At 42.8% G+C, this 15,267-nt stretch overlaps 1 protein-coding gene across 2 annotated transcripts; it reads right to left on the reverse strand.

Annotated features, from left to right (window-relative positions):
• Nucleotides 1–138: 138 nt before the first annotated feature.
• On the reverse strand, nucleotides 139–13,232 carry LOC116101957 (zinc finger protein OZF). Of its 2 annotated transcripts, none has more exons than XM_031386046.1 (2): nucleotides 13,122–13,232; nucleotides 139–6,527 (listed from the first exon to the last, which is right to left on the reverse strand). In XM_031386046.1, exon 2 carries the CDS (start codon nucleotides 5,790–5,792, stop codon nucleotides 4,914–4,916), a length of 879 nt encoding a protein of 292 aa, XP_031241906.1. In that variant the 5' UTR covers nucleotides 5,793–6,527; nucleotides 13,122–13,232; the 3' UTR covers nucleotides 139–4,913. The 2 variants fall into 2 exon arrangements, with proteins under 2 accessions (XP_031241906.1, XP_031241905.1); XM_031386045.1 differs by having other exon boundaries at nucleotides 13,115–13,232.
• Between the last annotated feature and the right edge of the window lie 2,035 nt (nucleotides 13,233–15,267).

Here is a 15,267-nt window from a genome sequence, read left to right on the forward strand (position 1 = left end):
CTGCTAGTTTTCAAATATAATAGCTACAACCTGACAATTCTTAATTTTGTGTGTGTCTTCCTTTTTATCTGTATGGAAGGAAATGCGTGTGTGCACATTCGTTTGTGAGTGTATAGAGAGGCCTGATATCCTTGGGTGCTATACAATTAGTTTTATTAGAATCATCCACTGGGGCCTGAGCTGGCCAGTGAGCACAGTTCTTCCATCTTGACCTCCCCAGAGTTGGGATCAGAAGCATGTTCTAGCATGACCAGCTTTTCTTATGGGTTCTGAGGATCTAGTCCCCATGCTTGCACAGCTAACCTTACTCCCCAGGCCAAACCAGATACTGATATATTATACCCCCAGATAATACCAAATAGCTCATTAAATTTGTTTTTACAAATATTTTATCCAATTATATGATTATCTGTAGCAGAATTTTCCCAGTTAATTGACTGAATAATAAAGACAAGAAGCCAATCACTAGCGGTGGAGAAGGCTGGTCTTCCTGTCAAAGAAAGGAAGAGGGAGAGCAGGAAGGAACACCCCTTTTTGGACAGTGAGGTATGAGCAAAAGGAGGCAACATGTAGACCAGAAACTGTTAGATCTGGTAGCAAAATCTGCCAGCATCATAAGATTTCTAACATAGAATAGTTGATGAGTTTAGGGCGACAGATTCCACGCCCAGCAGTTGTGTTATCTGTACATTCTAAACTAAGATTGTCTGGTGTTTTACATTCCCAGCAACTCGGGTAGGATCCTGAGGGGATTGAGCCAGTCTTGGCAGACTAGCCACAGTGGACAGAAGAATGGGAATTGTGGTGGCAAGTGAACTGTGTGAAACTGGGCGAACAGCCATGGGTGTGGGGAGACCGTCATTGCTGGCGAGAAGCTGGTAACAGCATGGGTTTTTATCAATTATATGCTACAGGTATCTATACATATATACATACATATGCCAGTGTCTGCAGAGGTCCAAAGGTGGCTTTGGCTTCCCTAGAGCTATGATTAGAGGAGGCTTAGCACCCAATGTGGGTGCTGGGAACCAGCCTCCATCCAGGATCCTAGAGAAGCAAGCACTCTTTACTGAGCAATTCTATCACTCTTTACCAGTAACTGCACACTATAGGATCCTATTCAACAATTTAAAAAGATCCTATTACTATAAACCTAGTGAAAGGCCACTCACTGTTGGGGAGGTCACAGTCCCTGATGGGAAAGCTACTGTGGTTTTGTTAAATGGACAAGGGTTTGTCAAATGCGCATACTGCTATCAGCTTTGGTCAGAGAAGCTGCTTTTTACAATACTTAGTGATGACTTCAGAGACTTAATAACTGCTCAAAATTCTTAGTCCAAATGTTGGATGCCTATAGCCACAAATGGACATGCAAAATTCAGGGGACATTGTGGAACTCAGGCCAGAAAGAATTTAAGAGTTAGAATTCCTACCCAATTCTATACTTGGCCCACCTCATCCACAGAGAATCCATAGCTGGCCAGAGAACCAGAGAGATGGCTTAGCAAGCACAAGTTCTGGGTGCAGAAGCTCTAAATTAATTCTCAGAGACTCATATAGTGGAAGATACGACCCAACTCCACAGAGTCATCCTCTAATCTCTACAAGTGCTTTGACTTGCTATGTGTCCATACATGCGCATACAAATGGTAAATGTGTTTTTAAACGTTTTTTGGGTTTTTTCTTTTTTGATTTTTGTTTAATTTGGGGGAAAAGCTGAAGAGACAACTAAGCAGTCAAAGTGCCAATGTTCTTGCAGAGCATTCCAAGCTGCCCAAAACTCCAGCTCCGATCTTCTCAACTCTGGGCACTTGCATATACATATACATTTCTACATAGACATATACATACTATACATGTCGTCAGGAAAAGAAATTTCCAAAAATATTAAAGTGTATCAGCCAAAAGAAAACAGCCATGCAAATTCAGTGGCAAATGTGGGATCACATGACCTTTCATAATCCCACGTCCTGGAGGTGGTACAGTGCACATACGTCCTCCAAAGCCCATCCCAACCCTTTGTTCCCTTGCTGCCTACCTGCTTCATGTCCAGGAGATCATGTCTTAGCCAAACACTCAAGTCCAAACTTCACACCGGGTCACCTCTAGGCTGGAAAAGTATTTTTCTCCTCTTTATTAATTTTTACTTTTGAAAACTCTGTGTCTGTGTGTGGACATATGCGACTTGAGTGTAGACAGCGGAGAGGGCACTGGATGCACGGGGATTGGTGGACTTGGAGGGTTTCATTCTTCCCTGTTTTAACACATGCTGCTTCTTTTCCCAAGGCACGGTGGGGTGAGCAGCTCAGACCTTTTGAGCCTTCCTGAAGATTTTTAAAATTCACCTTTCATTAGTGTTGTGAGTAGCCTAATGGGTCCTCTTCAAGAGCTCTGAGCTAGGCCAGAGCCTTCCCATCTTGAGTTCACTCTATGAATAGCAGTAAACATTTACTGAACATTTACTGTGTAATATACAGCCAAGCACTGCTTAAGGTTTACGTAAAACTTAACCAAGCCTTTGGATGGAGGCACTGGAAAGGAATGACGGCACAAATGGTATACTGCCAGATAGAGGACAGTGAGCACTCATCTTTTTTTTTTTTTTTGTCTATCTAAGTAGAACTGGTTATCCAGGAACTTGCTATAAAGACCAGGCTGGCCTGGAACAGTGTAGTCATACAAGTGTGACTGCACATTTTGTCCTCTTGGTTTCTAAGCCTCTCAGCCAACTCTAAATCCCCAACCACATTAACACTGGAGATACCCGACTCTCAGCTGCTCACCCAAAAGCTGGCTACCACCACGCACCGACTGGACCACCTTTTCTGCAAACACGCTTGCCCAAGATTTCTTCCCAGCCTCTAGTTTTATCTTAACCTCAGATGAGAACCTCAAAATTCTTACCAGGTAAATGACCTCTTTTGGATTCTTAGTTTTGTTCATAAAATTATTTAGAGACTGGACAACTGAGATAGCTTCAGTAGGTAAAGGCATTTGCCACCAGGTTTGATGGCTGAAGTTGGATCCCTAGGATCTCACATGGTGGAATAAACTGATCTGTGCAAGTTGTCCTCTGACCACAAGGTCAGATCCACCCAAGACCTCACATGTGCTGGGTCAGTGGTTCTGCCACAGTACTATCCTGGAGGTAGAGATGGAGAACTGAATTCCACAAGACCCCCCCTCACCTGACACCCACCACACCCACACCCACCAATGTGAAAAAGCTCCAAGAGCTGGGAGTTAACTGTCAATAAAGTACTTGCCTTTAAAGAGGGAGGGGGTGGGGTCTGTTGCTATGCATCATCTCCCAGCCTAGCTGAGGAAGCAGCAATAGGCAGATCCCTGGGGCTTGCTGTCAGTCAAGCTTAGTTCCAGGCCAGTGAAATGTGGACAAAGCCCAAGCAACACCACATAAGGTTGTGTTCTGGCTTCCATAACACACATATCTGCATGTACTCACCCTCACATACAATATACCAAATTACATTGTAATGAAGTATTAATTTAAAAATCTTCAGGAAGGGTCCACCTTGGGCAAAGAAACAGGGTCTGTATAAACAAGGGGAAGAATGAAACACTGCACATCAACTGATCCCCATGCAATTATATTTAAGTTCTTAAAAGCTCCTACGCTTAAACAATCTTGCAAAATATTAGAAATGTAAGAGCATATGCAACATAGTAAAATAAAGTTAAAGGATTTAAGAATATGCTATCATTTTAAATTTTAATAAAATAGATAATTTCATTACATAGAGTGCCAAGTCCATCTACTCGTTGTTATGTTAAAGTTTTAGAAATATCTCTATAAAAGCTCAGTATTTGATTGGGTATTATTAATCAACTTTAACATCTCTACAGGTGCAGAGTGCCCACCATTACTTCCATTCTTATTTTGAAAAATACAGAAAAGTACAAAAAATAAGACATGATATCCATATAACACAACTGAAAATTAGCCAGTATCTTCATATATTTGCTTGCAGTCTTTAAGAGACTGAATACTTATATCAAAGCTGAAGCCCCCCTCCCGTCCTCACTCTCAGGAGTTGGTCTGCATCCTTCTGATGCATCTCGAACATTTACATACATGTGTTTTTTACCATAATGAGTTTCAAGAAGGAAATTTTAACTTGAAAGTCACTGTACTGTACACATCCTGTAAATTGAGTTCCCCCACATCACTTCCAGAGTCCTTCCAGTTACACACACACCTCATCTGCTGCATCTGCCCGATGTCTGCATAATAATCCACTGAGAATTTTCTCACTCCATTCCCAACAAGCAGTTCAGTTCTACTATTTGGCTACTCTAAATTAAGTCATGGTAAATTTCCTGGTGCCTCACCTCCTGAGCATAAATACTCATTTCCAAATGTTACAAGGAATGTTTTTCCACACCCAAAGTCAACCCTGTCTAATGTATAGCATTTCTATATTTCTGCTTTCAATGTCCATATATTTTACTTTTACTATCGTTTATAGTCTATAGTATGCAGGTTTCCTCCTCAGAGGACAATTTACCTCCAATGTAGTCTAGGTGTTCAGTTGAAGCAATTATTTTCATATTCTAAATCCTGCTAAATGGACAGTTATCAGTCTATAACTTCTGTCCTCACTAACTAGACTAGTGAAGATCTGCAGATCTTCGCTGACGGCCGTCAGTAACAGGCTGTTTGCCATTCTCAAACGTGGACAACTGTGTTCACAGTTCAGCACTGCTTTTTCGTTGAGTGCAGCCTTTTAATCATCCACACTTCTTTCTCTCAGTATGAATTCTCTGGTGTTCAGGACATCTTATGTTAAATGTTTGGCTGATTTATGGTGCTTAGCCTCAGAATGACCAAATGATGCACTTTGAGGTATAAGTTCCTAATGAAGACTTCCCCATATTGAAGATATTCAGAGCATTTAATGAGTATGGATTTTCTGGTGTCTGATGTGATGGGACTTCTGGCTGAAAGCCTTCCCACACTCACTACACTGATAAGGCTTTTTACCTGTGTGTATTCTCAGATGCAGGGCAAGGGTTGAGAACTGAGAAAAGGCCTTCCCACATTCATTGCACCCATACGGTTTCTCACCCGTATGGCTCCTCACATGCACGGTTAGAGATGAACTCTGAGAGAAGGCTTTCCCACATACATTGCACTCATAAGGCTTATCGCCTGAATGAATTCTCACATGCACAATAAGTGATGTTCGCTGAGAGAAGGCTTTCCCACATTCATTGCATTCATACGGCTTCTCTCCAGTATGAATGTTTTGATGTTTTATCAGGTACTTTTTCTGGCCAAAAGCTGTTCCACATTCGTTACACTTAAAGGGTTTCTCACCAATATGAATTTTCTCATGTTCAGTAAGATTTGATTTGCCGCTAAAGGTTTTCCCACACTCCTTACATATGAAGGGCTTTTCTCCTGTGTGAGTTCTCTGATGTCTGATGAGGTTTGACTTCTGAATGAAAGCTTTCCCACAATCTTTGCACTCAAAAGGTTTCTCTCCAGTGTGAATTTTCTGATGGGTAAGCAAGTTTTCCTTCTGGCTAAAGGATTTTCCACAATCATTACACTCGAATAGCTTCTCTCCGGTGTGAGTGTTCTGATGCTTAATGACATACTGTTTCTGGCTAAAGGCTTTCCCACACTCATTACATTCAAAAGGTTTCTCTCTATTATGAAAATGCTCGTGCTCTGTAAGATTTGATTTGTGGCTGAAGAGTTTTCCACATACCTTACAGGCAAAGGGGCTTCCCCCACTTAAGATTTTCTGTTGACTGAGGTGTGACATCTGAATAGAAGCTTTATCACATTCACAGTGTTTATCTCCAGTAGGAAAGTTTGGACGAATGAGGGTTTGCTCTTGACTGAGGATGTCTCCACATTTCTTACAGTTCTCAGGCTTCTCTCTGTGTCTGCCTGCTCATTCAAATGCAGAGCAAGGGAGAAAGTTTAAGAGCTTTATCAGAACAAACCTTTCTTCCTAGGGTAAGTTTTACAGATAGTCAATGTTGTTTTCCTCCAGCAATGCTGACAGCTGTCATCTGGCTAAAGGCTTTTCAATATTGCTGAGAGACACGGGGCTTCCTCTCAGCATGACTTCTCTGTTCAGGGAGACAGGACACTTAAGTAAATGCCTCCCACCATCTGGAAACTCAGAGGCTTTTCCTCTGGTTTGTGCTCTCCACTAACAAACTGCAGGCATTTCCACACGACGCTCTATTTATAAAACATTCTTACCAAGAGGAGACTATGGTAGAGGACTTCAAAACTGTAAAAAGCAGAGGACTCTTTCCCATGCACTTTCTGTTTAAATATAAATTATGTTTGAAGCTCAAAACTCTAAGCTTTGAAAAATGCTCTGCCTTTTAAAAATCGAAGTCTGTTCTGCAAAAAGAAAGAAAAGAAATGAAGTCTGTGCACACAGAAGAGTAGTCTAGCTCTTGATTCGCCACTCTCCTCGGTGAGTCAGCTGACCTCCCAGATGACGTGGTTGCTCTACGTGCTTGTCATTCCTCGGCTGCTTCTACAACAGATCACAAAGAACCATTTAAAGGAACACGGTTGACAGATGGTAAACACTCAACAAATACTACCAGTTAATATTACTTAAATAGTTCCTGTTATCTGAGGACCAGCTTTCATAGTACTAGAACATGTTGTACAAGTTTCGAAGAGAGGGAAGCAGCAGTGTGACCCATGAACCGTAGCAACAGCCAACATGGCAAGCTTTCTCTTTGGGTGCAGTAGTAGCTCTCATAGCTTGGTGGTGACAAACAACTTTCTAATTGTACTTAAGGCATGCTCAACAGGAGGGAAATAATGTCTGATACTGGAGACCTAGCCAACCTCCTGGGGCTAGTGAGATTATGGATCTAAGAGGAATCTCTACCACCGCCACCTTATTAAACCAGCCCAATTTCTAACTAGACTTTAACTACCTGTCCTTATATCCACAGTTAATTGTGGCTCTCACCCCTCATCAAAAACCCTTCTCTTTACAATAGATGGAGATCATCACAGAAGCCACGAGTGGTCAAAATGTAGAGCACAACTGACTGTGGGGTGCCAGCCCCAACAGACACGTGTGCACAAGAAGGTCAGAGAAGAGGGGGTGGACAGACAGTAAGGGCCAGAGGAGACTGTGTCTTCTAGAACTGACAGAGAGGGCTGCCTAAACAGCACCTGAGCAGGTCCAGCACCTATAGACACGACAGCATCAAAGGGAGACATCTCATCCGGCCCCACAGCAGCTAAGGAATGCAAAGAGAAAGAACATACTTCCCCAGAGATAAGCCCTCTCATTGGTTATTCAATTCCAGTAAGTCGTCCCTGAAATCATATACTCACCACTAACTCTAAATGAACTGAGCACATACATATAAAAGAGGCCATGAATCTGAAGGGGAGCGGGGGAGAGGAAATGGAAGGGCTTGAAGAAGGGGAGAATTATGTAATTATACTTTAATTTCAAATATATGTATATATATATGTGTGTGTATGTGTATGTATGTGTGTGTATGTGTGCATATATATACATATATACATATATATAGCATAGCATATATCCCCATTATGAGGAATACATATAGGTAATGGGGGATGAATATATATATACACACAAATATGTATATATGTGTGTATGTATATACTTAATAACTCATTTCTTAAGCTTGGAAGAAGTGCCTTTACATATATATGTACACACACAAACACACATTCCCCATTATGAGTAATAAAATTTCAGTTTTTTTAGTATATAGCTCATAGGCATGTTTGCCTAGCATTCATCATTCATGAGGTTCTAAGTTAAACTCTCAGGCACATACACACATATACACACACGGGGTTTCTCTGTGTAGCTGGCTGTTCTAGAACTCCCACTACCTCTACTCCCGCCGAGTGCTGGGGCTAAAGGTGTACACCACCACTCAGCTCTAGTCCTCACACTAACCTGGAAGTCTAAATCCCACACATACACCCTTCCTATATGCCATCACACTGGAGCCTTTAGAGTTTTGAATGTTCTACTTCTACTATATCTTTTCTTCTACTGTCCTTCACCAAATGTTTTAGATACTTGAGTGCCTACAGACCTTTTTGGTATTTTTGGTAATACAAACCAGTTTGTTTGACATTTACATCTTCTTGGTAGCTACATTTAACGACCTTCGTCAAATAAGCCCAGTCTTGCTCTGGCTCTCTCTGCCTACCAGCACCAGGCCTGCCTGTGGGCACACTCCCCACCATGATGGTCATGGACTCACTCTCTGAAACTGTAAGCAAGCCTCCAACTAAATGCTTTCTTTAATGAGCTGCCTTGGTCATGGTGTCTCTTCATAAAAATAGAAAAGTAACTACAACACAAATCATGGTCCACACGGGACGAGAAAAGCGTGTATCTTGCCTGATATAAAAGCACAGGTAGCTGCTGACGTGGCTCAACAACAGTCAACAACAGTGTTTGGCCTAGGAGCTCTGTAGTCAATCCCCACCAGCACCAGCAGCAGCAGCAGCAGCAGCAGCACTATTTATATTAAATTCCAAATAAACACGAGGGTGTCCCCATCTCAATATTATTTAATATAAACAACACAGTAACTATGCTAAGAAATGTTAATAAGAAACTAAAAAGCCTCATATATTCTAATAATTATCACTACATTCACTGTAGCACTCAGAGGGAATAACCATAACAACAGTAATAGAATAAAACCTCTGTGAAAACACTGACAAGCTAAGGTCACTGGTAAGGCGAGGCCCAATCTTACAGAGCTGTCCTCTGACCCTCACACATGGCACCTGGGTACACACCTATATACCTTGAACTCACACTAACGTTTGGGGTTTTTTTTAATGGAAGCGCTTAAAGACTCCAAATGCCACCTGAACAAAGCACATGCTAGGAGTGTCTAACATTATAAAGAGACTGATTTCCTCTAAATCACTTTATAAATTTAATACAATCTCAATAGAAAATGTTACAGGGGCATTCTCCCTTCCTCAGAACTAGACAAGCCAATTGTAAAATTTATGTGAAAAAGAGAAAGAAAAAAGAAAGAGAAAAAAAGCTAAGCCTTTTGTCCAGTCCACATGGTCCGAGGCAGGAGCAGGCTGAGAGTGCCAGCATGCCTGGATTATTACGTGAAAGCTGAGGGTCTGAATTAAGGCCCTCCCTCGGGCATGGCAGGCACTTTACTGAAATGAACCAGATATCTATCTAGCCCCTGGGTAGTTTCCATACTAATAACAAGAAGCCAACTTAAGGTCTGAATATATATAACCTTGGTAGGGAGTCTAGGAATCTTACATCGGACTGTTAACTTGTTTACAGAGGAGCTATCCTAAGTTGGGGCAGCCCTGTGAGGGAGTTTTACTTTATTGATTGTAATCCCATCAGGTGCACCTCAATAAATACCCTGTGAAGTTCCTTAGCAATCCTTTGAAGATAACAAATCCAAATCTACTGAAATGGTCTATGTGACTCCTGCAGAGACAATTAACTGCCACTCTTCCTTGACAAGCCCACACGTGCTATGGATGCACCTTCCTTCCTGGGTGCCCTCGCTCCTCTTAACCCTTCCTTATGATTTTAAGTCTGTGTTAAAGTATCTCGAGGATGAGAATGTGTGCCTCAGCTGGGAGACTGCTTGCCTAGCACACTGGAAGCCATAGGTTCAACCCCTAGCACCACAGAAACTGGTTGTGTTGGCACACACCTGTAATTCTACAAATTTGGAGGTAGAGACAGATCAGCCCCAGCTACTACAAAGCCGGTTAAAAGTCAGCCTGTGCTAACTAATACCCTATTCCTAAAAATTTTAATAAACTCAAACTTTAGGGCAGGCAAGATCATCAAGTAGAGATAAATACTGAAATACTGAGTTTAATCTTTTCTACCAACATAGTAGAACAGCTCCTTCAAGTCCCGAGTGCCAAATGCATGATGTGTCACTCAAGAGAACACACATGTTCAGATAAACCGAGGAAAGAGAAGGGAGAAATGTAATTAAAATACAATCTCAAAAATCGCAGAATATGGGGGCTGGCGAGATGGCTCAGCAGATAAAAGCACTGACTGCTCTTCCGAAGGTTCTGAGTTCGATCCCAGCAACCACGTGGTGGCTCACAACCACCCGTAATGAGATCTGACGCCCTCTTTTGGTGCGTCTGAAGACAGCTACAGTGTATTACGCTGGAGTGAGTGGGGCCGTCCTGAGTTCTATTCCCAGCAGCCACATGATGGCTCATGACCACCTGTACAGCTACAGTGTACTCACACACATAAAATAAATAAATAAATCTTTAAAAAAAAATCGCAGCATATATTCTAAGTTGAAGCCACCTGAGTCATGGTTCCTAAACCATTAAGGAACTGCTCAAGCTGCTGCAGGTGACTGTGCAGCTCTGCCTCCTCAGCTGCATCAGCCGACAAAGTGAACATGTTTGTTCCTCTTAGGAAAACAGCACAGGGAACAGGGCGAAGACTACACTCCTGAGCACGGTGGCACAAATCTGTAATCTAAGCACCCAGGAGGCAGAGGTGGAAGGACTGCAACAAGTTCGAGGCCAATCTATCTGTAAAGGTAAGCTATACAGGGTAACCGAGATGACAGAGTCAGCTGATCTCAAAAAAAAAAAAAAGGTAAATTAGCGCAAGTGAAATATAGTTAAGTTGGCTGAATAATCCACATTCAGTAGCTAAGTCTAATGGAATAGTACAAAACATAGTCAGCTAGCTATCTAAAGCATCCTGTAGCTGGCAGAATGGAAATAGCTCCATGGGCTCACGTATTTGAATAACTGGGAAGAATTAGGAGGTGTGGCCTTGTCTGAGGAGGTGTGCCACTAGGGGAGGGTTTTGAGATTTCAACACAGGGCTAGTGCCCAAACTTACACAGCTTCCCTAACAGAAACACAAAGATAGCTTATTCCTGACAAGTCTGTATTCTGAACCTTGTTCTAGTAAGTCTGAGTCTTTTCAGTGTCTATAGAAGGCTCCTCTCTCCCCCATTCTTTTGCACAACCGTGTATTTTACTAGATAAGTTTATTACTATTTTTTTTAAGATTTATTTATTTATTATATGTAAGTACACTGTAGCTGTCTTCAGACACTTCAGAAGAGGGAGTCAGATCTTGTAATGGATGGTTGTGAGCCACCATGTGGTTGCTGGGAACTGAACTCAGGACCTTCGGAAGAGCAGTCAGTGCTCTCAACCACTGAACCATCTCTCCAGCCCCAGCTTATTACTCTTACCATGGGACAACTGAACCAATGTATGAGCAAGAAATTTTTTTAATACTTTTCTAGGCTAAACTTTGCTGTCATAAGCAGACTTGTGCCTGTATGGTTTCACTCAAACAGAGATACATTTGTAGCATTAATGTCCAGAGCTGTGGGCTAAGGATACAGTTCAGTGGAGAGTCAATACACAACTGTGGGCTAAGGATACAGTTCAGTGGAGAGTCAATACACAGCACTACCAAAAGGTTGCCAACAGCAAACCCTCACATTCCAGCCACTCTTCTTTGGGGGATTTCTTGTTTTGTTTTTGTTTTTCAAAACAAGGTTTCTCTGTGTAGTTACAGGGGTCCTGAAACTCTGAGATCCAACTGCCTCTGCCTCCCAAGTGTTGGGATTAAAGGTGCCCCCTCTCCCGTGAGTCTGTGTGCTATTTAAAATACTACTTTTGTTTCTCTTTTTTTTTTAAACAATTTATCAACTAGTGGCAGCTATTCATAGATTTGAAGGCTACTGACTTGCAAATCTTAATTAGGTATCCGATTGCTTAACTTTTACCATTAAAAGCAAAGCCAAGCCGGGCAGTGGTGGTGCAGGCCTTTGATCCCACCCAGCACTTGGGAGGCAGAGACAGTTGGACCTCAAGAGTTTCAGGACCCCTGTAACTACATTTCAGATTTCTGAGTTCGAGGCCAGCCTGGTCTACAGAGTGACAGGACAGCCAGGGCTATACGGAGAAATCCTGTCTCAAAAAACCAAAAAAAGAAAGAAAGAAAAGCCAAAGCTGCCAATGTTTTTAATGTCTGCAACAGCTGGGAATAGTTTTTTACATATGCTACACAATTCACAGAGCTGTACTCATGAAGGAGTTATAACATCTATGATCTTGCACAGCAATCACTAAATTTTCTTCAAAAAAAAAAGGAGAAACAAGGACCAGCGAGATGCCTTGCGGGGGGGAGGGGTAAAGGGGGGGGAAAGGCGCTTTGCTTCCAAGACTGACAACCTGAATTCAGACCGTAAACTCACACGGTGGAGGGCAGAACCGACTCTAAAGACCCCCGAATGTGTCTTGTAGCAATCATGCCCACACAAATAAATGTAAATAAAATTATTTTAAATGAGGAACTATGCCTAACCTAAATCTAAATTAGACTCCTTAATCCTAGGTTTTCAGTGGAATGACGCTCTTCAAAAATGAAACCCGAATTTGCCTAACAGCTCTATTACAGTACCTCAAAAATCAGAAATAGAGTCTAAGGCTGGCACCTCCGAGACAAACAATTCCAAACCAGATGTTTTTTAATTAAACATGTCAGAGTAATCTGTATTCTACCTCCATTCATAAACAACCACGTTTTAGTACAAAGATCTTCTTTTAAAATCTAAATATGTTTATTAAGGCTTACTGAACATATCACAAAATCCATTTGTGTATAAAACTCACCATCAATAAATACAGTTTTAAAATTATTTACCCCTTAGCTTCGTCCCACCTTTCAAGTATTCAAATAAAACGGAGGCTCTTCGGGAAGATGGCCCCGTTATAATTAACAGCACTTTCGACACGAGAACTACCGCGCAGACGTGATACTTCAACATGGGTCTCCACATTGCCTCATGAAGCATAGTCACCTACAATCCTACACCCAGCTCCACATCCACTCAATAATTCCAAATAGTGGGTCAAACTTTGCAGTCAAATTCGGTCTCAAACGCTCAAGCGTTCCTTAGAGGCCGCCACCTCCGCTCTCACCAAGGCCCGAAGCTCTTCAGCCCACTCCCTAACCCCCGTGCTACACCACCAAAGATCCGAAACACTGCCCTCCAACCTCCGCGCCCCCACGGACCCAGGACGCCCAGATCCCACCTCCTACTTTGGCGCCACGTGGACCCGACGGCCGTGCTGACCCGCGGACAAAGACCAAAATGTCCACTCGCTGCCCCTGCGTCTGCGCACTCAGGGAGTGAGCGAGCACTCCCAGAAGTCTCCGCGACAACTCGGGGCTGGTTCACTGAAGCCTAGCCAGACTGTTGTCTATTATCAGCAATACTGCTTTTTCCGATTTTGGACTACATTTCCCACAAGGCATTGCGGGTCGCTTGTCCGACTCCCACGCGCAAACCTGGCCGCCTCTTCTTGCGATTTGGGGTTTCTTAGAGTAGATTGTTGTCACATGGACCCAAATAAGCTCACGTCTGGTATGATGTTTGGAGTGTGGACTTCCTCTTTGATACTTCACGGGCGGCGTCTCGATAATACACTGAACCCAAACCCCAAGGTGAAAAGCACCATCTTTGTCTGTGGCTGACGTAGCTGTGGACTACATTTCCCAGAGTCCATAGCGAGTTGAGATAGCATCTCAACTTGGTAAAATCTTTAGCTTGGCTGACTCAGGATGTGCGCGCCTTCTACGCAAACCCAAGATGAGCGGTCTGGGAAGTCCTGGGCGGGACCAGGCGTGTCCCGAACGTTGGGGCTGTGTACGCGGAAGCAGGACCAGACTGCGGGATTCTAATTGTGGTTTTGATTGTGTTGGTGACCGGTTGTCAGTGCTTATAAGTGTACTGTTGTAATCACCTGTTTCTAAGGTGTATATCTGATTGTTGCTGTGCAAACATCTGTGATGTTATGTGTTTCAGGATCTTGTGATCGTGGAAGTGGTATCCCGTGGTCCTGTAGTGTGTTATGGGCCCGATAACCTTTATTCCTTGGGGGACGGGAAGGGGTGTGGATGTAGTTGTAACTTTGTGTTTGTATCTCTGGGTTAAGTGACCTTGTGTAGTCCTGTGTACAGTGTTCTGTGTCCGTGGCTCTGCATCGGTACTGCGTGGTATCCTTGTGTTCATGGAGAGAAGAGGGAAGGAAGGAGAAGGACTTTATAACAGTGTGTAATGCTGTGTGGATACAGATGTGGACTATCTTTGCTAATAAGTGACTGGCTCCAGAGTGAATGTTCAGTTATGGCTGTGGATGATGCAGAGTACTGTGCCTTCTGCATGCCACCATGTGTGATTGTAACTACGTAGGAAGACCTTTAGGGAAGTGACTGTACCACAGTATCGAGCAAACTAATTGGGGTGTGTGGAGGTATGTAACTGTGAGTGGGTCTTTGTGCATCTCAAGAGTGGATGAATGAAGCTAATCACTGTGATGTATACTCCTGTAATCCAAGCATTTGGGCTTCTAAGGCAAGAAGATCTCAAAATCAAAGCCAGCCTGAAATACATTACAAAAACCTCTCTCAGGAAAAAACAAAACAAAAACAAACAAACAAACAAAAACAGGTAGAAGGATGTTGGAAAGATGCCTAGGTAGGTAAAGTTCTTGTGGCACAAATCAGTTGCCATATTGTGTTTGTAATTCTCCTGTAATCCAAGCTCCTACAGACAAGCGTCTCCAGAAACTCTCAGATAAACTAGCCTGGAGTGTGTAGCAGTGATCAGACGACAAGGCAGAAGGCTAGAACCAACACCCAAGATTCTACTCTGCCCTCCACAAAAATGGCATCGCACACATACCTGAATATGTGCACACACATAAAGATAAAAAATTATCTCTAGGGCTGGAGAGATGGCTCAGTGGTTAAGAGGACTGGCTGCTCTTCCAGAGGACCAGGTTCAGTTTCCAGCAACCACGTGGCAGCTCACAGTTGTCTATAACTCTTGTTTCAGGGGATCTGACTCCCTCATACAAAACACCAATGCACATAAAATAAAAATAAAATAAAATATTAAAATTATTTCTAAAAATATAATGTGTCTGTGACTACTGTTCTGGCCCCAGCAGATGCAGTGAAGTCTGGGTAGATTCTAGCCCTGGACGATAATGACCTCAGCTTTACAAGGAGACACTGAGCTTGGACTGAATAACCAGCCTTCTCTGACCTCCATCCCCTGTACAGTAGGACAGAAGAACAACTCTCCAAAACTGCCCCGGTCTCTCATGTTTCCTTCCTTCTAACACTTTCCTAAGAAGATGATGCTGAGCTGTGACTATAGCACAGTGGTTAGCTATTGACT

Source organism: Mastomys coucha, unplaced genomic scaffold (genome assembly GCF_008632895.1).
Source record: "Mastomys coucha isolate ucsf_1 unplaced genomic scaffold, UCSF_Mcou_1 pScaffold21, whole genome shotgun sequence".
Classification (NCBI taxonomy): Eukaryota; Metazoa; Chordata; class Mammalia; order Rodentia; family Muridae; genus Mastomys; species Mastomys coucha.